Source organism: Neovison vison, chromosome 7, assembly GCF_020171115.1.
Source record: "Neovison vison isolate M4711 chromosome 7, ASM_NN_V1, whole genome shotgun sequence".
Lineage (NCBI taxonomy): Eukaryota > Metazoa > Chordata > Mammalia > Carnivora > Mustelidae > Neogale > Neogale vison.
The window spans coordinates 102,296,655-102,319,105 of NC_058097.1; the positions used below are offsets into that span (position 1 = coordinate 102,296,655).

The window sequence follows — 22,451 nt, forward strand, 5'->3', positions numbered from 1 at the left end:
CATCAACCAATGGACACCAATGGCAGAGGAAGACAACCTGTGGCAATGTACATCCCAGGTCACCATGCAAATCCCAACGGAACTGCAACTGGAGACAGGGGCTGGGGAAGGACGACCCAAAGCTTATTTAAGAGTTGCAAAATTCTTCTGTTGTGCCAGGGGTTGGATGAGCTGTGGTATGGTACCTGAATGACTTGTTCCTCGCACGCAACACATCAAAGTACAGATTTTAGAGATTCATTAAACACATTTTTATTGAGCACCTACTATGTACACCAGACACTGATCTAGGTGCTGGCAATACAGCAGAAGACAGAACAGACAAAAATCCCTGCCCCTGTGGAGCTCCTGGAGTGGACACGCTAGTGAAATCTAGATAGGAAAACTGATCCATGGTTAATATGGCCGGTATGAGCCAAACAACAATTCCCCTGAGTAACAAATGGATTCCCTATTGCTTAAAACAGAAAAAGTCCATGGAAGTCCCCAAGGGGTCACCCAAAAAGACAGAGCCTGCTTCGCTCTCAGGCCCATGCCTGAGAAAGCCAGGGCTCCTTTCTCCTCTTTATCACTGTTTTAGAGGGAGAGGCCAACACTTAGGGCTCCCCAAGGAGTACATTTTGAAGTCTAAAGGACATTTAAAAGTCCATCCCAAAGCCAATGGCATTTCCAACCAAAGAGTAAAGCAATAGTCGTGCAATGTTTCGAGAATCAAGACAAAGTCTCTCAAGCATGCAATTCACTGGAGTGGAACATAACCTGGAGATCAGAAGAAACAAAAAGAACCACAAAACTAAAATTAAAATGTTTACAGCAGAACAGTTTAAGATATTAAAACGAGAATGTAGGAAAGTTTTTTGCGTAGGAATACATTTTATCCTTGGCCCAAAAAGTAATCAAATAGGATACTTCCTAAAAGGTAGGCTGGTAGCTTCAAATGCCGGCAGAACGATGTCAAATTTAAAAGGTCTGTTTCTCTAACGTAAGATAAACCTGGAAGCATCTGGTCAAACTTGGTTTCATGTAATGATTTCAGGTACGAAGGTTTATAGCAGTCTGCCAAACTTCACGAAGCAGAGCAGGGTTCACTGGCTCACTGAATGAAAGAACCAATTCAAAAACCAAAACGAAAGCAACAAGGAAACCACACAGCAATACACGAGCCACAAAAAATAAGCTACAATAAAACCTCATTAATTAAAATTCACTAGGACAAGGTGAGTTTGGTTCGGTGAAAAATGTACTTCAATCTAAAAGGAATTTTTATATTCTCCATGAAATACATGCATATATATTTCACGGATAAAAAGTAAAACGAATATATCTAAAAAAAGGTGGGCCTACAAACATCCCCATGGAAGGTACTTTAATAAAACTGAAGAGTGATCAGTAATGGGCATGTCAACTGGAAAAAGGGTGCTTTTTAAAGAGAGCTTTTAAAATTACTTCACTAGTTCAGATACAATAGGCTTCCTGACATACTATCAAGGGTCTCTACCAAACCCTTCAGCTTAACTCGTTCTCTTAAATTCCGGGAGGAATTAATGAGGTTTTACCATAGAACAACAAACACTGCAAAGGCGGAGTGTCCAGGGTCACCCGTCTGGAGACGCCAGTGCCGAAGCTACAGCAGCAAAAGGACCAAACAGCAAGAGGCAGGAAGCAGAGAGCCAGACCCAGAGCAAGAAATCCTCACAACACCCACCGGCGGTTTCCCTCCTCCCCAGCAACAGTGAACGGCGATCTTACAGGGAAGCAGTAAAAGGATTACTTATCAGACAGACACAACATTTTCTGTTTCTTGGAGACAGAGGGAGGGACGTCCAGGTGTCTGGACGCAGCCGCAGTGCAGAGCCCCCGACATCCGGGGGGCTCGAACAGCACACGGGACCGGTGAGATGCACCTGTACTCCAGGTTTCTGAATGACATGATTACAGTGAAAAATCAAGCAAATAAAAACCAAAACAACCAATACATGAACCCTGAGCTTCCAAACTCTTCTTCCATGAGAGATGCTGACGCAGACCATCATTATCCAGGAAAATGCGGCTTTCCGTACAGTTACATCTCCACAGGTCTCCCAAACAGGTTTATAAAGTAAGTTATTCTAACCCATGTACATTTAACTTTGGAATGATGGACAGACATACAGATATATGTAAACATCAAGAGAATCACTCCACTTCCCGTCTGGGTCTGAACCCATCCAGGCTCGGTTGAGAACAGTAAGGGGCCAGGGCCCGATACAACAGTGAGATGCAGGAGCCCAGATGGTGCCAGAAAAATCAGCAGGAGACAATCAAGAAATGACTGTACCAAGTGTGAGGAACTGGTCACAAACAGTAAGAATGCTTTACATACAATTATCCCAAAAAAGACGACGAGTAAAAAACAATCCCATTTCATCTTTAGAAAGAATCAAGTCACTGAAATTTGATCTCTTGTAAGTTGTTGCCATCTGCTTGGATGAGGTCTTGAAGGTTTTCCACTTTTTCTCCACCCAGTTTAAGAACACATTGACTAGAAATCTGTGATAAGAATTTAGTAAAGTCTTTTCCCTCCTGCTCCTCATTATGCCAACGCAAGCACTGGAAAATTCCAAACAAAATCAAGTTAGTGGTACAGAAAGTTCATGAGCTATCTGTGTGAATATTAAGTATGACAACAACGATGCGAAAGCATGAGACTGTGAACTTCTCACTGTGGTCAGTTTCTTTGCTCTGGCAGGCTCATTGAGTTAAACTTTAAAAACTGATTGAAATCCAAACAACAAACTGTTCTTACCCATGAGAAACCTATTCCTATCTAGCCCTAGACCTGGGACTCAGAAAATGGCCTGCTCCATGGTGGGCCAGGAAGGTTCCCCCACAGAGAGGCATGGCGTCCCGGCAGCCCACAGTCCCCTGCTCCCATACACACATGGCCTGCCCACTTCCCTCACTCACACTCCACTAACCAGGGCAAAACAGAAAACAGAAGGACCCACCACTTATGGCTTCCTGTGCGAAGTATTTGACGTCCATGTCCTCGTCTTGACCTAACTTCTGTAGTACTGGCTTCACTTCCTCCTGCAGAGCACTAGAACCCAACAGTATTGTCTGTGAGAGGCAGTCCTCTGGGCCAGAGAAATGCTTTAGGGTGTACATGTTCTATGGTAACTTGTCAAGTTTAAAATTTAAAAAATCATAAATGCTTATACAAGATACCTGGCAATTACTCATAGTAATTTCTAACCCTCTAGAGAATTCGCTTCAGACAATGATCTACACGTATACAGAACTTTGACACAAAACGGCAGAGTCACACCCTCAGAAATGGTCGTCAAATTACTACTTCCTTTACACCAATCCCTACTTTGGTCAAGTCAAGTGAAAATCACTAGACTTAGATTATGCTCTTACTCCCCACTATTAGGTAAACACTTAAGTCCTACTTCTTAAACAAGACTAATAGCAAAATCTTACTCAGTATCTAGAATTGGTCCAATTTTCTGAAGAGATTTGGCCACATTGAAACGGACATTCGCAACTTGGTCTCCTGCCATTTTCAATACAATGGGCAGCATCTGCTTAGTGGTAATTTCCTGACCGCAGGCTTCAGACAGTGCCTTGAGAAAGAATTGATAGTATGTTTAAAACTTTCAGGTTTGTTTCATTTTTTAAAAGGCTTCTTTGAGAGACAGAGAGAGAATGCACACACGCCAAGAGCACGCAGAGGGAGAAAGAAAGAATCTCAAGCAGATTCTGTGCTAAGCCCAGAGCGTGACTCAAGGCTCAATCCCACAACCCCAATATCATGGACCTGAACTGAAATAAAAAACTGGACACTTAACCAAATGAGCCACCCAGGTGTCCCTAAAACACTTTCATGTTTTTAAATATCCCCAAATGCAGAAAGACAAATGAATATTTAAAAAGAAAGTAACTGGGGCACCTGGGTGGCTCAGTCATTAAGCATCTCCTTTTGGTTCAGGTCATGATGCCAGGGTCCTGGGATGGAGTCCGGCATCAGGCTCCCTGCTCGGCAGGAAGCCTGCTTCTCCCTCTCCCACTCCCCCTATGTTCCTTCTCTCGCTGTGTCTTTCTCTGTCAAATAAATAAATAAAATCTTTTTAAAAAATAAATAAATAATAAAAAAATAAAAAGTAACTGACCAACAGGAAAACATTCCTAATCTGAGCATACGAATGAGGGATACAAGGTAGCATTCCAATACTCTAGGAATTAAAGCAGAATTCACCGCTGACTTGATTACTGATTTTAACATGAATTTAAAAACTGACATTTTCTGGGCACCTGGGTGGCTCAGTGGGTTAAAGCCTCTGCCTTTGGCTCCCGTCATGATCTCAGGGTCCTGGGATCGAGCCCCGCATCTGGCTCTCTGCTCAGAGGGGAGCCTGCTTCCTCATCTCTCTCTGGCTGCCTCTCTGCCTACTTGTGATCTCTGTCAAATAAATAAATAAAATCATAAAAAAAAAAAAAATCCCTGACATTTTCAGGGCACCTGGGTGGCTCAGTGGGTTAAAGCCTCTGCCTTCAGCTCAGGTCATGATCCCAGAATCCTGGGATCAAGCCGCATCAGGCTCTCTGCTCAGTGGGGAGCCTGCTTCTCCCTCTCTCTCTGCCTATCTGCCTACTTGTGACTTGTCTGTCAAATAAATAAATAATCTTAAAAAAAAAAAACCTGACATTTTCTCTCATCAACTAACTGTCCAAATCAATCAGTACAAGAAGCAGATTCTAAACAGAACATACCATATTCAGAATTCAGAAATATAGCCCCAATCAAGTGCTACAGCATCTAAGCTTAGCAGGAAGAGCTATGTGATACTTACATTAATGCAGAATAAAGTGGTCATCCTGTGCAAGTAATTAGGATCATTTGCCATTACTAGCACTTTGGGAACGATGGTATTCTGGGCCCACTCTGTACCAAATTTCTGAACGAGCTTCATGAGGTTGTTGGTGGCAGCTTCACGGATGGCATATACTGGCAGGAGAGAGGAAGGGCACATGTCATGCTGCTTCCAGCAGAAGCATAACCTAGTTTGCTGACCTCATCATCGAAGAGGGGCCAAGACAAAACTCTCCCAACACTCTGAATTTACTCCAACAACAATGGCCAACATGCTCAGACAGGACTCATAATAGAATGATTTGGTCTTTTCATAGGTGGAAAATATAGAATTTGTCCAAGAAGAAGGAGCTACAGAGCTCATGACAGGCGTCATTAGTTCACAACACTGAGTGCCTAGGGTGCTAGGTGTTAGAGAAAGAACAGAGAAGACAGTTCCCCACGCTCTATCAGAGAAGTGAAAGCTGCTGGCACCCCAGAAGTCACAGGGTGGTAAGACTGGTCAGCATGAAGCATGAAATCATGTAGCAAAGATCGTGAGGGCCATGGAGTTTAGAGAGAACAGGGAGGTCCAGGGAGCTTCAGTTAAGAGAGGCCAGGCACTGGACCTCAAAGACTGATGTGTGGAAGTGGAGAAAAGAGGGGAGGAATTCCTGGAGAGGCCAGAAACCAACGGAGCTGGGCACAAAGGAGAAAAACTGCCGAGTGCGAAACCGCGAGGCTGGACAGTCGGTGCACTGTCCTTGGGAGCTACATTCAGATTTTGTAAGAAAAACGATTAGCTTTTAAAGCAAAGCTGTGACCTGATGACCAATGCAGTATTTAAGCAAGATAATTCCAGCATTACCAACAGCAGCAGAGGAGAGAAAGCCAGCAGAAAGGTCACGCAGAGGTTGCTGTGGTCACCTGCACGACAGCAAATAACCACCTTAGAGCAACTTGCCTCTTCTCCCTTAAAAGGTTTATGTTGACACATGTCAAATGTCTTCTGTGAATAAACGTGTGTCCTTTGACATCTAGTAACTCCCTGTAAGATCATTTATCAAGGACATCATAAATCTAGATAATAAAAGCCTGAGCTACTATTTTTTAACGACTCACTGCATAGCTCCCAATACATTCGGGCCAGGTGCAGCTTCATTTCACAGGTCCTGTACGACCCAAAACTGAAGCTCACATAAAAATCCGGGGCAGTGGGTACCAGTTCTTTACCCTACTTCTCCCTCCAGGTAGGGCCAATCCTCCTGGGTAACAGGGTAGGCAAGAATAGCTATCCAAACCACGGCCCCAACCCTGGCCAGTTCCTGTAAGGCTTCCAGACAGGAAATGTCCAACTCTTCCCAGTCCACAGATCCTTTCGGCAATGTCCCTGCTGAGAATAGGAAAGACGGCGTAGCCGAGAAACTATATAATTTATTACCAATATGAAACCTGACCAATGCCTATGGGAGAAGCAGCTGGTCAGTGACAGCCAGAAGCACTCTCCATGGGGCAAACTCAAGTCAACTGTTTTACCCATGCTACTGATTCCCTCCCTTCATGTTCAGGGTCTTTGTCTTGCGCACAAGCCCTACCCCACTCCTCCACCTACGGTGGAGCTTGCTAAAACATCTGTGTCTTGTCTAATACTTTTACTAATTTACTAATTTACTTTTACTTTGTCTAATACTTTTCTTAATTTGCTCGAGATTCTTCCCCTCTCCACACCATTACAACAGGAAGGGACCTCACTGCCAGAGTAACCAGAGATTGCGCACAAACTCATCCCTGACCCAGACCTCAGCTGTACTCAACTGTACTTGGCCCGGCATCCACTATTCTTGGCTCCTCTCAATTTTGTGCCAAAAGAATGTAAACCACTCCAGAGCTCTACCTGTTTTCTCTCCTTGTTTTGTCTCTCTCCCTCTCCCCTCTCCCCTCAAGGTCTGGTGGACTTGCAAGGTTCCTCTGAATCCCAAACACACTCTGTATGCTCACTTAGACACCTTATCCTTTCTCCGGTAAGAAATAAATTCCCCCTCTAAACTCTTCCCTCTGATCAACACGGTCCACTCAACCTCAGGAGAAGAGGGACACTTTCTTCCTATACTACTCCAGATTTTTCACAATATTCTTTTAGTAGCTTAGTAACCAGGAAAAACGTTTCAAAAATGTAACTGATCAGTGATCACTACACAGTAGTTATCTACAGTGCAAAACAAAGCCAACAACAAAAAACCCATGTGACTAATTAAGTACAGGACAGTTTCAGAGCTGACATTTCATCAAGGCAAAGAATGCTTCCAATGCCAGTTAAGTACACTGGCGTGCTACCGCAGAGAAAGGAACAAGCGTCTCTCTTACAATCCCAAATTGGAGAAAAGGTATCTGAAAAGTGAGGAAAGAGTAACTGACTTATACAGGCGGAGCAATCCTACAGAGAAAGGGTGTGAGGATTTCAATTCTTTGTGGAACATTAGGATTTTAAAAGTTCCTCAGAATTTACCTAAAAATGCAAGCTTTCTAATAAGTATACAGAATGACCTGCTCGATGTGTCCTTCCCACTAACATTAAATATGTATCAGAAACAATACAAGCATTACTTTCCTAAAAGGAATAGCTTCCTTACAATTTCCCAAACTTAAGTTTCATTTAAAAGAAAAAAAAAAGCTGGCCATAAAAAGGTACCTTTAGGGGGCAAGAAAAAGAGTCTTCGCATCTAGTCTGGAAACACTGAAATCACCTCCATATATATGCTTCACTGCCTTAACCATATAATCTTCCACATGATCCAAATATGCCCCTACCAAACCACCTCCATGTATAAGCAGACATCAGTATCCCACTCTTCCCAGATATGCAGGCATAAGCATCACAGGTGAACAGAGATACACTCAACACACTGAGTCTGAGATGCTGTGGAAGCAAAACAGGATGCCCAGCACATGCAACAAAATACGGAACCAAAGCTCAGGCAGGACACTGTAAGCCTCAGGGCCCCCCTGTGAACAGATGTCAGACCATGCCAGAGCTGCCAGGCCTGCACATGGGGCCTGGCAGTGAATCTCACTGGTCCAGAGGGCACCCCTCCCACCCGTCGCTGCCTGGCAGACCGGAGAGATACACAGACCTGAGACCTTGGCAAAAAATCAACTGCTAACCAGTTAACATGTAAGGTGGTTTTACAGACAAAAACCACTGCCTTGTCTATCTTGATAAGTAGCTTTCAGTAGCAGTTTGTGGCACTGGAAGAAGATTCTGTGAATGTTGAATTATGTTATAAATATAAAGAGAAGACAAATTATTTTCAAACTTATTTTCTGAAACAGGGGTTCCACCTGAACCTGCCTGAGCTCGAGGCACTGGCAGCAGCCAGGGTCCACAGTAAGCCAGCCTTTCACCAAAACCAGAAATCTGCACCTCCCCCTGCCCGGCCCCATCCTCATGCATAGCCTACGTCTCCCACTCCTGGACCCCTTTACTACTTACTCCACTGTCTACCTCCTTCTCTGAATCACCTCAAAGAAGCCTAGCAGCCACCTCCCCACTGAGCCTTCCATCGGATTCCAATCCTTACCCAACCCAGTCTGTGATGGCAAAAGACTCCAATGCTATGGCCAAGCAGACCTTGGGATAAAGAAGAAGTGTATGTATAAAAAAGACAGTCTGAAAATAACATAACAGAATGCCTAAGAAACAGATCAGAGATTATTTAATGAAAAAATAGTATTTAAGATTTTAAAAAATGGTAGAAAACAGCAATGTCAAACTTGTGTTCAAAGAAAGCTAAGTGGACTTTAATCAAAGCCTTTCTTTATCCCTACATTAATAGACAAAATGCCTGGTCAGATTAGGATTCCTTTCTAAAAAGGAAATATATGAACAAAATGAATGTATGTAAAAACATGGGCCTTCCATAATAATTTGTGTTTAACTTACTCACCATGGTCCACAAGCCAGGCCATACATAAAGAATTCAGCTTTTCGTCAAAGAACTCCACACCCTATAGATACAGAAAATTCCATTAATACGTATCTCCAAAGTTCAGAAATCAAGGTGGTCTATTTACATTACATCAAAATGACCTAAAAGCTGGGAAAAAAAAAAAAGAAAAAGATATGCTTCCAAATAAGCTGAATACATGAACTAGCCAGAAAAGGCAAGGCATGGAATTTGATTTACAAACTGTAAGTCTATAATCATAAACAAAAACCTAAGTGAGATGACCCAAGCCCTGCTAAGTGGGAGAGAAGAGGGTGGCCAGGAACCAGACACACAACAGTGCAGACGAGCTGGAAGAATGCACCGTGGATGGTTTGCCAAGCAGTATGGAGATTATTTGTAAAAAATGAGCTAACCGGGACGCCTGGGTGGCTCAGTTGGTTAAGCAGCTGCCTTCGGCTCAGGTCATGGTCCCAGGGTCCTGGGATCAAGTCCCACATCGGGCTCCTTGCTCAGCAGGGAGCCTGCTTCCCCCTCTGCCTCTGCCTGCCATTCTGTCTGCCTGTGCTCGCTCTCTCTCCCTCTCTCTCTCTGATAAATAAATAAAATCTTTAAAAAAAAAAAAAAAATGAGCTAACTCAGGAAAATACCTGTCAGTAATAACAGCTCTCAACTTTTCTGCTTTTTGGTTAAGAACTTAAATCCTTAAGGATGAAAAAACTGACATCAAGAAACTGAGAGATCCCCAATTAAAGAGAGAATGTCTGGGATGATGGGAAAAAGCAGAGGGCAAATAAAGCAGGCACAAGCCTCCGGGTGCAGTGGCCCCAGTGTAGAGTCACGGGGGAACCATCCTGACCCTCCCAGGTCTGCCTGCCAACAGGCAGCCAGCCCGGCACAGGCAGACTCACACAACCAACTCTGTGGCACTCAGCAACACGTGGGACAGAGCAGGGACAGCCAGCGCCTCCTCTGTGGGGTCCGTAGGTTTCACAGTTTTATTTCTTTGGATGCTAAGAAGTTACTGACCAGTGAGTATATATGTTAAATAAAGAGATACAATACCAAGTGTCAGTGCTTGGAAAATACGGACTTAATGAAATGGCTTTATAAAAATAACAGATTATGAACAGGTTTTAGCATACATGTCAGCCTTCAAAGATATCCTTTTCAAGTTCAGGTCATGGATTCTTCTGGAGTCCTAATTTTTATTTCCCAAGTTTTGTGGTTTAACTTTATATCTATTCAGCCAGGTCATGGATTCTTCTGGAGTCCTAATTTTTATTTCCCAAGTTTTGTGGTTTAACTTTATATCTATTCAGCCTGGCTCACTAGCCAGGCTATAAAATAAAACTTGAAAGAACTGTATAGACTAATTACCTGATATAAAACTCTACACAGATAAGAAGAAAAATAAGAATAAAATATATAATACTAAGAAGTTGGAAATACTGAACAAAATGTTCATGACATTACATGTCATCCCCTGCCAGACAGGTACGAGTCAGCGAAACTCACCCCCCGGCCCGGCCTCCACTCCCCCCCACCACAGAGCTACCAACCTCTGCCGACTTCCCAGGTCAGAGGGGAGCAGAAGCTAGAAGAAATGATACTAGAATTACCCCTCCCTTCTGGACAGCTGTTTCAGCTTTTAGCAAACCAGTTAGGCGCTGCTGCTTTCTACTCTAGAGAGGAAAATGCAGGACAGTCACCCGTGACAAAGAGAAGGTGACCTTCAGCGGTTGGGAGTGACAGAGAACAAACACTTCACCTGACCCGAAAAGCTATTCACTGATACATCTGGCATCTGTTTTGAGTGAGACACTCCGAATTTTATAAAACATAATGCCACCAACATGCACAGGACACACTTCACAAACTTAGTATGTCAAAGTAGGCAACAAATTCAGTGGTCCAAGAAAAAAAAAAACTTAATCCCACACGCTGTGATCTCAAAGTAATGGAAGGAGGGTGAGAGAGGACACACACTGCAGAACGTTAGCTGTCAACTGACAAAGCGCAGGAGCTTCTTCAAAAAATATTCAGGTATTCATTCAACATTCAACAGATGTTATGTGCCTAATTCCCGCCAGGTTCTGCCAAGCACTGCAAATGAGACGCTCCACACAGCTGCAGCCCCAGAAAAGCTCACTCGTCTCTCTCCAGCTAGAGGTCAACAGCACGTGCTACCAACAGCGTATGCGCATATCAAACCTGACCCTACCTCGGGCACTTAATAAGAGACAGAAAGGATGGGCTATAATACCAAGCACTGAAATTTTAATTAATGTGATGATCAGTTAGAATAAAGCTAATCATGAAACTGAAAACTGGAACACGTAATGTGATGTGATCTCTAGCCTCCAGACTTCATACTCCGTTCCTCTATGACGAAGCCTCAACTCCCTTTCACCAGAATGCAGGAAAAAGGGTCATCGGGGACATTTTGCTTAGAATATAGGCAAACAGCTGCCATGAGCAAAAAGCAAAATTCTTTTCTCAGTTCAATATTCCTTCAGAGACACTAAACATCAGACTATGTTACTTACTTATCAAGACACTGATTCTTCTCTGGCTTTGCTTTTAGGTAGTGATAAGGTGAAATATGTTTCTCTAACAGCCCTTCACTAGCAGCAGAATATAAAAACTACCCTACAGGCAACTAGGTCAGACCCTACTTGCATGCATCTAAACGATCATAATCTTGTGAGCTCCATGGGCCTCCTCCATGCCACCGTCAGTCCGCCTGGCAATCAAGCTCATAAATTGAACTCCTTAACCTTTTACTTTGTGGGCAGCAGCTGCTTGGACTTCAGCTTCACAGTCTTTAAGTAGGTTCTGAAAGGCGGGGATGAGGTCATTTAGGGTGATTTTAGGACCCACGTCACTCCGTGCAGTGCGCACACTCACCAGCTGGCCTGCCAGCAGTGGCATATACTCTATGATGGCCAGCCGGACCCTCCACTTGGCATCTTCAGCCAGCTCCACGATGGCAGGAAGGAGAGACTGAGAGAGCTGACGGATCCCAATCACTTCATTTACACAGTCCAAGTTAGAGATGATATTCAAACGAACTTCTGGACACTGCAAATACACAAGTCCCAAAGAACACATAAGAATCAAGTTCTCTGCCCGATATTCTATTGTCACAATGAGGCAAAAACTGCCTTGAGGATTAAATCTAATAATACATGCAAAGCATTTATGATCATGTCTGACAGACAGTATGACTGAGTAAATGTTAACCATCATTACAACTCTGATGCTATTACATTTAAATTTAAATTAAAAACATTCAAAACAAAAGCTACAGCAGCTTTAAAGGGAAGACACCAGTGCGTCTCAGAAGGAATCAGGCAGCGAGGACACAAAGACATTTTCAAGTCTGCATCAATGGCTCCTTGTGCTCATTTTCTGCAGACTTGTAACTCCATACCCAAACACAGGAATTGTCACTGGTTTAAAATAAGCTACCTTTTTTTTAATCCCTTCATCCCTGCTTCGAGTTCTATTTTAGTGAAACCCCAAACCAAAACCAAACCAAATCGCTGACTACCAAAGGCAATAGAATTTTTAGCCAGACTCACCTCATCCTTTAACTGAGCTAAAAAAAGAGGTAGAAGATGTTCGATGGTATTCTCTTTGCCCAAAATGGTAGACAATCCCATAATTACAGAAGCTAGAGCCGATTTGACATGTTGATTTGTATCAGATACTAATTCCTAAAATAAAATCAAAATTAAAAGCCTTTCTTTTGTAGCAAGACAACAAAAACTTCCATACCATCACCCAAAGAACTTAAAGAGACAGCACTATTTCAATATTGATTAGTTCATCAATTTCCAAGCCATCTGTTAGATAATAGAAAGCTATGCACCACAGAGCATTTTATAATTACAAACACTAATAAGTAACAAACAACAACATCATATTAACATGACTATCCCAATCATCCCCTATCCACCCTTAAACTCAAAGAGCTTTAAACTAAAACAAAGAAACAAGAAAACTGAGGTAAAATTTACCTTGTAACATAAAGGGCAAGGTGAAACAAAAAATAACCTAATTAGGTTTACCTTTATAAAGGGCAGAATTTGATTCATAATTATGGTCTCTCTACCTTCAGTGGGCAAGTTCTCACAAAGTTCTGAAAGAGAGAAATAGAAAAAATTACTAATGCTTACACAGAGCTGTTTACAAGCAGCCAGGTTTATCAGCAGTTGCAACTTAAATCAAATCATGTTTAAGCAAATAAGCTCCACGAGGGGAAAACAGCTCTTATTCTAGATGAACTTTTCATCAATCTATATGCCATATACACCAATCCAACCTGCTAAGCCATCTTTTGTTACAAAAAAACAAAATAAAATGGCTATTTGGTTTTATTTTTTTTTAAAGATTTTTAATTTTATCGTTCTTTTATATATTTTTTTAAGATTTTATTTATTTATGTGACAGAGATCACAAGTAGGCAGAGAGGCAGGTAGAGAGAGAGAGAGAGAGAGAGAAAAGAGGAAGCAGACTCCCCGCTGAGCTTGAGCAGAGAGCCCGATGCAGGGCTCGATCCCAGGACCCTGGGATCATGACCCAAGCGGAAGGCAGAGGCTTTAACCCACTGAGCCACCCAGGCATCCCGGCTATTTGGTTTTAAATATAAAAGGAGCAGCCTTGTCCAACAACGTGACATTCCTACACAACGAAATCACCATATCCCATAACAAAAACCATACAAAATTCAGTGACATTTAAAAAAAATGCACCAAAATGAATGATATATCCCGCAACATAAATTGAACTCCTTAACCTTTTACTTTGTGGGCAGCAGCTGCTCGGACTTCAGCTTCACAGTCTTTAAGTAGGTTCTGAAAGGCGGGGATGAGGTCATTTAGGGTGATTTTAGGACCCACAGCTTTCTGGAGCTATAAAAAAATTTGTACAGGTTTTAATGTATACTAACAAGTTAATTAACATGAACAAAACAAAACAGTGTAACCTTCAAATATGTTTTTGCTACAAGCACTTCCAATTCAGAAGAATTAATTCAGAAACTTTTGGTATGCAGCAAATCTGTGGGTTTGGAGTGTTTTTTTTTCTCTTAGCACTTAGAAAATGTCAGTACAATAATTTTACCTCTGAAAACTTGTCAGCTACCATGTAGCGAACCCTCCAAGATTTATCTTCTGCTGCTTGCCGAAGTGTAGGCATCACCAAAGCCTCGAGGTCATCCTGAGACAGTAACTGGGCAATGCTGACACAAGCTTCTACAGCTAGGAGACGCACTGAATCCTAAGCGAATAAAATTTGTTAGACAAAATTTACGGAGAGCCACAGGGCAGTATATTATGTGTGGTGTGGGGCAATGCTATAGGTGTTGTTCAAAGGAAAAACAAAAAAACACTATACACAGCTTCACATTTTTATGTCTTAAAACATACTTTGCCTGGAATAGCATATCAAAGCCATCAAAGTAGAAAAGACCTTGTTCTAGAGTCAACAGTAAAGTAATTCCCTTAGCCAAAAAGCAGAGTTTTTATTAATGAAAATGTAAAAATTAAATGGAAAAAAAAAAGAGAACATTTTAATGATGTCTTCAAGGCCTTCCTATAGTAAGTTGTTAAGGGATAAAAAAATGAAAACTATACTTGAACCAAACTGCTTAACAGATCACAACAAAAATAAGAGAATAAGGGGTAGGGAAACAGGAAGCTCAGTTGTCAAATAAACAGTTTGGGGTGGCAGTGATAGTAGGCATGAGATGATGACTTGGAAAGAACTATACAAAAAAACAAAACAGTAATAAAACAACAACAACAACAACAACACTGGATTAGAATGTTGAGAGTCAGGGACAGAGTAACTTTGAGGTAGCCAAGCCTAGAAAAATGCAGCAAAAAATTTTAGAAAGGTATGAGATTAAGGAACTCAACTTCCCAAACATAATTTGCCAAGTGTCAACCTGATACCCAAGTGTCCCTTGGGCAAAGAAATACACAATTAGACAAATCAATGAGAAGTTAGGAATTGAGATTATAGCTTTGGGAATCATAAATATGTAAGTAGAAACTAAAAATATATAAACATAAGCACACAGGAGAAAGACCAAAAATGTGAATAGCGTATGTGCATATACGATTATGTATTTTTTATAAATATATATAACATACACACACATACATACGAGAGGTAAGTGACTCCAACTTCTCAAAATATTACAAATTTTAAAAATTATTCATCAACAATAATTTACTATATGCCCACCATATTCACTCCTCTATCCAAAAGAACAAGCAAAAAAACAAAAAAAGCAGACTAGGTTACTAGGTTCTTGGTAGTGGCTATACAAATATTTTTGGAATCCAAAAACAATGCTAAATCAAGCGACTACTATCATCTATGGAAATATGTACCAATAAATATTTGTTAATCAATTACTTTTCTCCCCATACCCTGTCCTCTATCTTAGCAATGACACCACCATTCAGCCAGTTTGGGCTCAAACCAAAAACCAAGGTCTCCTTGATTGCTCCTCCTTTCATCCCATCCAATCCCATCGTAGTCCTGATGATGCTGCCTCTAAACTTGTCTCCAGATTCTCTCCACCTTCACTGTACCATTTTAGTTCACCACGTGTCTTGCCTGGGTTATTGCAAAAGTCTCCTAATTGGTCCTGCTGTTTCTAATCTGCCCCTGCCCCTTATAATTTGGCTTCTTGCCAGAAGCCAGAATGTTCTTTTTAAAATGTAAATTACATCAAGTCACACCACCCCTGCTTAAAATCTACAGGTATTCTCGCTGCACCTAGAATAAGAAATCCAAACTCTATACCTTGACTTACAGGGCGTCCACCTATCTTCTCCAACCTCAGAGCCCATCAGAGACCCTATCACCCACTATGTTCCAGCCCTCGTGTCCTCTCCTCCTGGAATTCTCTTTTCCTGGAGTTCTGGCTCTCCAGGAAAGGGTATGGTTGGCATTCTTCTCCTGTGTCTCAATTTGTATCCCCTCCACAGAGTCCTTCTCTAACTAACCAGTCTAGATGAATGCCCTATAATCACTCCCTATTATGTCGCCCTACTTTATTTTCATCATGCCATTTATCACTGTTAATGCTTATTGATCTGTTAATATTATCTGTTTTCCTTCATCAAAATGAGAGAAGGGCCTCTGTATGCCTTCTTAACACTGGATCCCAGCACCAGAACAGTGCCGGCTATGTAGCAGGTAATCAATAAATATTTTTTCAGTGAATGAATAAGCCAAGAACAGTAATTCTAACCGTGGTCAGACGAAATATACATACACACATTTTACAACCGAGCACTTAATATTTTTTCTAATATACCACAACGAGAAATTACATGCCTCTTAACAAAAAATACAATCCCACATACAAAGTGGTCTTATCACCCCAAAAATATCAAATCTAAATCTCATTAAGCCTCTAGATCAGGGATGGGGCAAACACTGGCCAAACCCAGGACTGCAGCTACTTTAGGTAGATTAAGATTTACTGGAACACCACCATGCCCACTCGTTTACACACTACAGTACTTTTGTGCTGCAGATTTGAGTGGTTACAACAGAAACTGGCTCACAAAGCCAAAAATATTTACTAACTGGCCCTTTACAGAAAAAGTTTGCAAACCCTCCTCCCCCACACTAGATTCAACTAACCACTTGCAGGAAATACAGAAGACAAAGGAAAACGTTACATTAGACCATGGGAAGCATAATTAATAAAATCCTAAAATGAGGACTCTAAACCCATCTGTCTAATGTGGTAACCACTACCCACCTGTGGCTTTGGAGCACATGAAATGTGGCTAGTGTCACATGTTCAAGTGATCATTATTTTGGACATACTGTTAAATAAAATAAATTATTAATTTCCCATTTTTTACTTTTTGAAGTAATAAATGTACAGAGAAGTTAAGAAATGGTTACCACCAAAGTCAAGATAAAGTGTTATCTGAAGCAGGCAGGGAGCGGGTGTGTTTGGGAGGGAATGTGTGGTAGGCTTCTAGGCAGCGGTTTCGTCGAAGTTCTGTTTGCTAATAAGATGACATTATCTTATTCAGGGGGTTGTATATTTTGTGCTCTTTTCTGTATGCAATTTTAATAACATTTTTAAATTATTTTGGAAAGTAAGATCTACCCTTTCCATCTAAAATGTGAAAATTACACTCATCAGTATGTGTCTGGCTGGTGCTCTTGGTCCTAACACATGTGGAGTGATTCTAGGATAGACAGTACGCTAATTAAAACCCCAAAAGGATCTTCTAGAGACTAGAAACTCTGGGGGTGGATCCTCCGAGCCATCGATAGAGGCAGTACAGCCTGGATGTGAAGACTGTAAACTCTGAAGCCAAACTGCCTAGAGTCCAATCCCATCTCTACTACTGCTGATTCTGAGACCCTGAAAAAGTGACCTCAATTTTTTCTGTTTTCCTAATATGTAAAATGGCATATCTACCTCATGGGGCTGTTGTGAGGACAAAGTGTTTCTTTTATGTACCCCCCTTAAGACACGCTGAAAAAAATTACATACTTAATGTAGGTGCTCCTTATTGTTATTATTTCTACCCCCAAAAGATACAGATCTTTTATACATTTAGAATTGCTATTACAGGGGTGCCTGGGTGGCTCAGTGGGTTAAGCCTCTGCCTTCGGCTCAGGTCATGATCTCAGGGTCCTGGGATCGAGATCTGCATCGGGCTCTCTGCTCGGCAGGGAGCCTGCTTTCCCCCTGCCTCTCTGCCTACTGCTCTGCCTATTTGTGACTCCTTTCTCTGTCAAATAAATAAGTTTAAAAAAAAAAAAAAAGAATTACTATTACACAAAGTCACCTTATACACTCATCCAGAAGATATAGAGAGGGAGCCTTCTCAACACATGCTATGCTTGTTTATCTGAAAGTCAAAAATTCTAAGCAAAAACATTACTTCCCCCATGACTGGCTGCAATGTACAAAGGTATGTTACCCCTTAACATAGCTTTGGTTTTCCCTCCTAACATAGCTCCATTTTTTCTATTAAGATTTTATTCATTTATTTGACAGGAAGAGAGAGAGCGCACACAGGCGTGAGCACAAGCTGGGAGAGTGGCAGGCAGAGGGAAAGGGAGAAGCAGACACCCGGCTGAGCAGGGATTCCCAACATGGGGCTCAATTCCAGGACCCCAGGATCATGACCTGAGCTCAGGGCAGCTGCTTCACCAACTCGGCCACCCAGTGCCCTCCCATCTACTCTTTGACTCTTCTATCAACCACTGCTAATGTGAGAGAAAATCATGGTCTGGTTAAGAAAGAAATATGAGGATACTGAGATGGGTCATATTAAACTTTATCCAGCCCAGACTTAAGTATTATTTTGGCAAAAAGGATCCTAACACAAGAACCAAAACTCCCCTTAAAACATTAGAGAGGAGCATATCCATTTACCTTAAATAGGAAAGGTTAACTTACCTGTTCATCTGAAGCTAGATTAGTGAACAGTGGAACAATTTCACTTTTCACACTGTCTAATTCCAAAACTTTTGCAAATTCGCCCAGTTTGGAAGCGGCAGCACGTCGTACCATTGGAGTATCATCTGAGCACAAGGAACGGAAGTGCCTGGACCGGATCAAATAATGAACATATTTCCTGTCAAACACCACTGAATAAACACCTCCAACACACACACACACACACACACACACAGCCATTTTAGTGGTTTTCTCTCACAAACATCAGTGGTTCTACTCATGGAAGTAACAAATATAAAACCACTAGTACATTCAACTGAGTAATAAAGTCATGTCCCCTCTTCTCCCATCCTGCTATCGGCCACTCACTGGTAACAGGGTATTATCGTGTAAATTGTTAGCTACGAGTTCCCAATAATCCCAAATAACTAAAAAAAAAAAAAAAAAAAAACCACCAGATCTTACTGTCTAATTTCTGCTTTGACAGCACTGGAAGCCCTGGGATAGCAAACGCTGAACAAACCACACGCAGATGTGCGAGAGGTGAACCAGTCCCCGCTCGCCAAGCGCTTCACCAGAGGTACAAAATGAGCTTCCAGAGCAACAGGAGTATGCTCCTGGGAGATCTGCCTCAGGGACTCCACAGCCTTGTCTCGAACCACAGTCTCTTCCACAGTCGCCAGACTTTCCAAAGGAGGCTGAAAAGACCAAAAAGGAAAATCAGAGAAGAAAACTTATGGAATCAGGTTAGCTACAGATTATCACCTTTGAAAGTGACTGAAGGGAGGTGGTATATGTAAGCAGAATGTTAGCTACAGCACACCAAATGGTTACTTTCAGTTCACACAGTGATAACATATGGCGTGTCCAACCTGAAGACACGACTTCTATAGGACAGCCAAGATCTCATGTCCCAGACGGCAATTCCCAGATGGTGTCTACAAATGACACAGTGGAGACTTGACACAATATTAATATTACCGCAAGCTGAATGACTAGGTTTAAAAGATTTGGAGCCAAATTCAGATAAGATCATGTTTATTTCCTCAAGAGTAAATGCAAAAACATCAGCACCACAATTACATGATGACATCTCATCAGGCCACGGGGCCCACACAGGCTTTGGAGTATTATTCTACCATTCCTGGAAATGCAAGTAACCCTTGTCCACTAGCTCCACACCATCAACTTATCTAGCATAGGAAAGGCTGAGTACAGAGCCTCTTTCTTCAGAATACATTCAGAATCTCATGAGCCAAACACAGAGCAGAAGTCTCTGACAGAATGATGAACAATACAGACATGGTGGGAATCCTTGTTTGCAGTTTCAGAAATAGAAGAGGCCAAAAGGGCTGGTCTGGACCAGGATCGGTAAGCGAAGAGGACACAGCGCAGTGAAAAGCGCAAGAGGGCTGGCTCTCCGAACCACTACTTCTCTAGGTGTACATTTGAGCTAGGTATATTCAGCATAGCCATGAGCTGCAAATGTTAAAGACAAAATCCACATACAGAACTGACCAAGAGCATGCAAAAGAATTAGGAGTCAACCTAATGAGTCTACCTAATAATACATTTCAAAAATTGTTTGATACACACAGAAGTAGAAAGTACTCTACTTTCCTAAGAGGTATTTCAGGAGCCCTTTGAAAAGATACTGCTTTCTTACTTGCTTACGAATGCCTCTCGTGATCTACCCTGGCAGTCACTGAGCTCCTCTCATACAGTATCCCTGGACGGTCTCTATCACCACTCTAACATAAGGCCAAGATCCCGAGAATCAATCAGGAGTTGTCTCTGGATTTGAATTCTGCCCATTTCTCTTGGCCCTCTCCCTACGGCCCCACCTCCCATTCCTGTGTACTCTGGCTCAATACACCAGCAAGGCAACCTCTTTCACACTTCCAAACCCCTCAATCAATGGATTACTGTTGCACTGTAGCACTGAGGACAGAAGAAAAAGAAGGCAGATAGGTTCCTCGCTCTAGCAAACTTTATATTCTAGGGCAGAAAGACAACTGATCAAGAAAACAGGGCGCCTGGGTGGCTCAGTGGGTTAAGCCGCTGCCTTCGGCTCAGGTCATGATCTCAGGGTCCTGGGATCGAGTTCCGCATCGGGCTCTCTGCTCAGCAGGGAGCCTGCTTCCTCCTCTCTCTCTCTCTGCCTGCCTCTCTGCCTACTTGTGATCTCTCTCTGTCAAATAAATAAATAAAATCTTTAAAAAAAAAAAAAAAAAAGAAAACAATCTTTGGGGAGGAGCACTCTGTGAAGAAATAGAATAGGATGATGTGGTAACAGGTGACTAGGAGGCAATTTCAGGTTGGGTGTTTAGAGAGAGGCCTCTTTAAGAAGATGCACTGAAGCTGATCTCTGAATGACAAGGAAGCAGCCACCAGAAGCTCAAAGAACATTAGAGGGAATACTCAGGGCAATAATCATAAAGCTTTATTCAAAGAACAGAAAGAAGACCACTATAAATAGAATGAGGTTATATGGGGCGCCTGGGAGGCTCAGTGGGTTCTTTGCCTTCGGCTCAGGTCATGATCCCTGGGTCCTGGGATCAAGCCCCGCATCAGGCTCTCTGCTCAGCGGGGAGCCTGCTTCTCCTCTCTCTCTGCCTGCCTCTCTGTCTACTTGTGATTTCTCTCTCTGTCAAATAAATAAATAAAATATTTGTGAAAAAAATAGAATGAGGTTATCAAAAGGGAACACGACATGAAATAAATTCATAGAGACAGCTTATTCCATAGTTTACAAAACCTAAGGTAGGAATTTGGATTTTCTAAGCACCAAGGCAGGAAGTGATCCATTCGCTGGGTGAAGAGTGAAACAGAGGGAGAGGGTGGGAGGCAAGAGCGGAAGGCAACTGGTCAGGACGTTACTACAGTAGTCTCGTGGGAAGATCATCAGGTCTAGGAAGATAAGAGGAAGGGAGAGCGAGGTAGTAGTGGGGAGGAAGGAAACGGAACTCATTTGAATTGTATACAGAATCTATAGGAATTATTCATGCACTGAATGTGGAAAATGAGGAAAAGAGGATGCAAGAATGTCTTCTAGGTTTTGGCTTCTCCAAGTGGGTAGACAGTGATGCTATTTGTGAGACGGACCACTAAATGGGAGGCATACTTTAGGGAGAAAATGGAGTTGTTTCAGGCATGTTAAATTTGAAATGCCTGTTTGACATGGAAAAATCACAGGCAGATATGTGGAGAGATACAAGCAGGTACTTATATTCGTAGAGAGGTCAAAAATCACATTTCTACAGAAATCACAAATCAACATCATACAGATAGCATTTAAGCCATCGGGCATACATCTCTCCCTTGTCCAACTGGTAAATTCCCAGTTATCCTTCAAAACTTAGTCTGGTCATCACCCCCCCACCAAAGAGGTTGTCTCTTACCACCCTGCGTTAATCTCTTTCTCCTTTCTACTATTTAAGTACCCGTATGTGCTTCTATTCTTCCATCCAACACTGTACAGTAACACCTTGTTAACATAGAAAGGCAGAGACCTCACTCCATTCACACTGGTCTTCTTTAACATTAACACTCTAACTTTAATGACTGATACAGTAGATTCTCAGTAAATGTCACTGAGTTCCCAATCGAACTGAACTCATCAAATCCACAAAGTAAGCCAGAAGCAAACCATAGGCTTATAATCAAAGATAAAAAGCTAATAAACACTTCCAAGGAGGCTGACTGGTTCAGTCTGTAGAGCATGTGTTTTTTTTGTTGTTGTTTTTGTTTTTTTAAAAGATCTTATTTATTTGAGAGAAAGAGAGCACGAGCAAGGAGTTGGAGGGAAGAGGGAGAAGCAGGCTCTCCATGGAGCAGGGAGCTGATGCAGGGCTCGATCCCAGGACCCTGGAATCATGACCTGAGCTGAAGGCAAACACTTAAACGACTGAGGTACCCAGGCACCCCAGAGCATATGGTTCTTGATCCTGGGGTTTTGAGTTCAAGACCCACAGTGGGTATAGAGATTACTTATATAAAAACTTCAATTAAAAAAAGAAAAAAGCCCCATGGGGTGCCTGGGTGGTGCAGTGGATTAAAGCCTCTGCCTTCAACTCAGGTCATGATCTCAGGGTCCTGGGATTGAGACCCGCATCGGGCTCTCTGCTCAGCAGGGAGCGTGCTTCCCCCCACCCCCCTCTCTCTACCTGCCTCTCTGCCTACTTGTGATCTCTTTGTGTCAAATAAATAA

The 22,451-nt window shown here is 42.2% G+C and overlaps 1 protein-coding gene across 3 annotated transcripts in view; it reads right to left on the reverse strand.

Annotated features, from left to right (window-relative positions):
• The window catches only part of PPP2R1B (protein phosphatase 2 scaffold subunit Abeta), a 34,235-nt gene that overhangs the window by 9,627 nt on the left and 2,157 nt on the right, over window positions 1–22,451 (reverse strand). For 2 of the 3 annotated variants that reach the window (XM_044257793.1, XM_044257794.1), the window contains exons 4-14: window positions 18,707–18,939; window positions 18,242–18,389; window positions 13,909–14,064; window positions 13,583–13,697; window positions 12,855–12,925; window positions 12,366–12,500; window positions 11,689–11,862; window positions 8,779–8,839; window positions 4,836–4,990; window positions 3,466–3,608; window positions 2,988–3,079 (exon numbers count right to left, since the gene is read on the reverse strand). In XM_044257793.1, the coding sequence (XP_044113728.1) occupies window positions 2,988–3,079; window positions 3,466–3,608; window positions 4,836–4,990; window positions 8,779–8,839; window positions 11,689–11,862; window positions 12,366–12,500; window positions 12,855–12,925; window positions 13,583–13,697; window positions 13,909–14,064; window positions 18,242–18,389; window positions 18,707–18,939 (1,483 nt within the window). Of the gene's footprint in view, window positions 1–236; window positions 2,590–2,987; window positions 3,080–3,465; window positions 3,609–4,835; window positions 4,991–8,778; window positions 8,840–11,688; window positions 11,863–12,365; window positions 12,501–12,854; window positions 12,926–13,582; window positions 13,698–13,908; window positions 14,065–18,241; window positions 18,390–18,706; window positions 18,940–22,451 lie in introns of those variants that run through there. The other variant, XM_044257792.1, reaches the window with a different exon arrangement.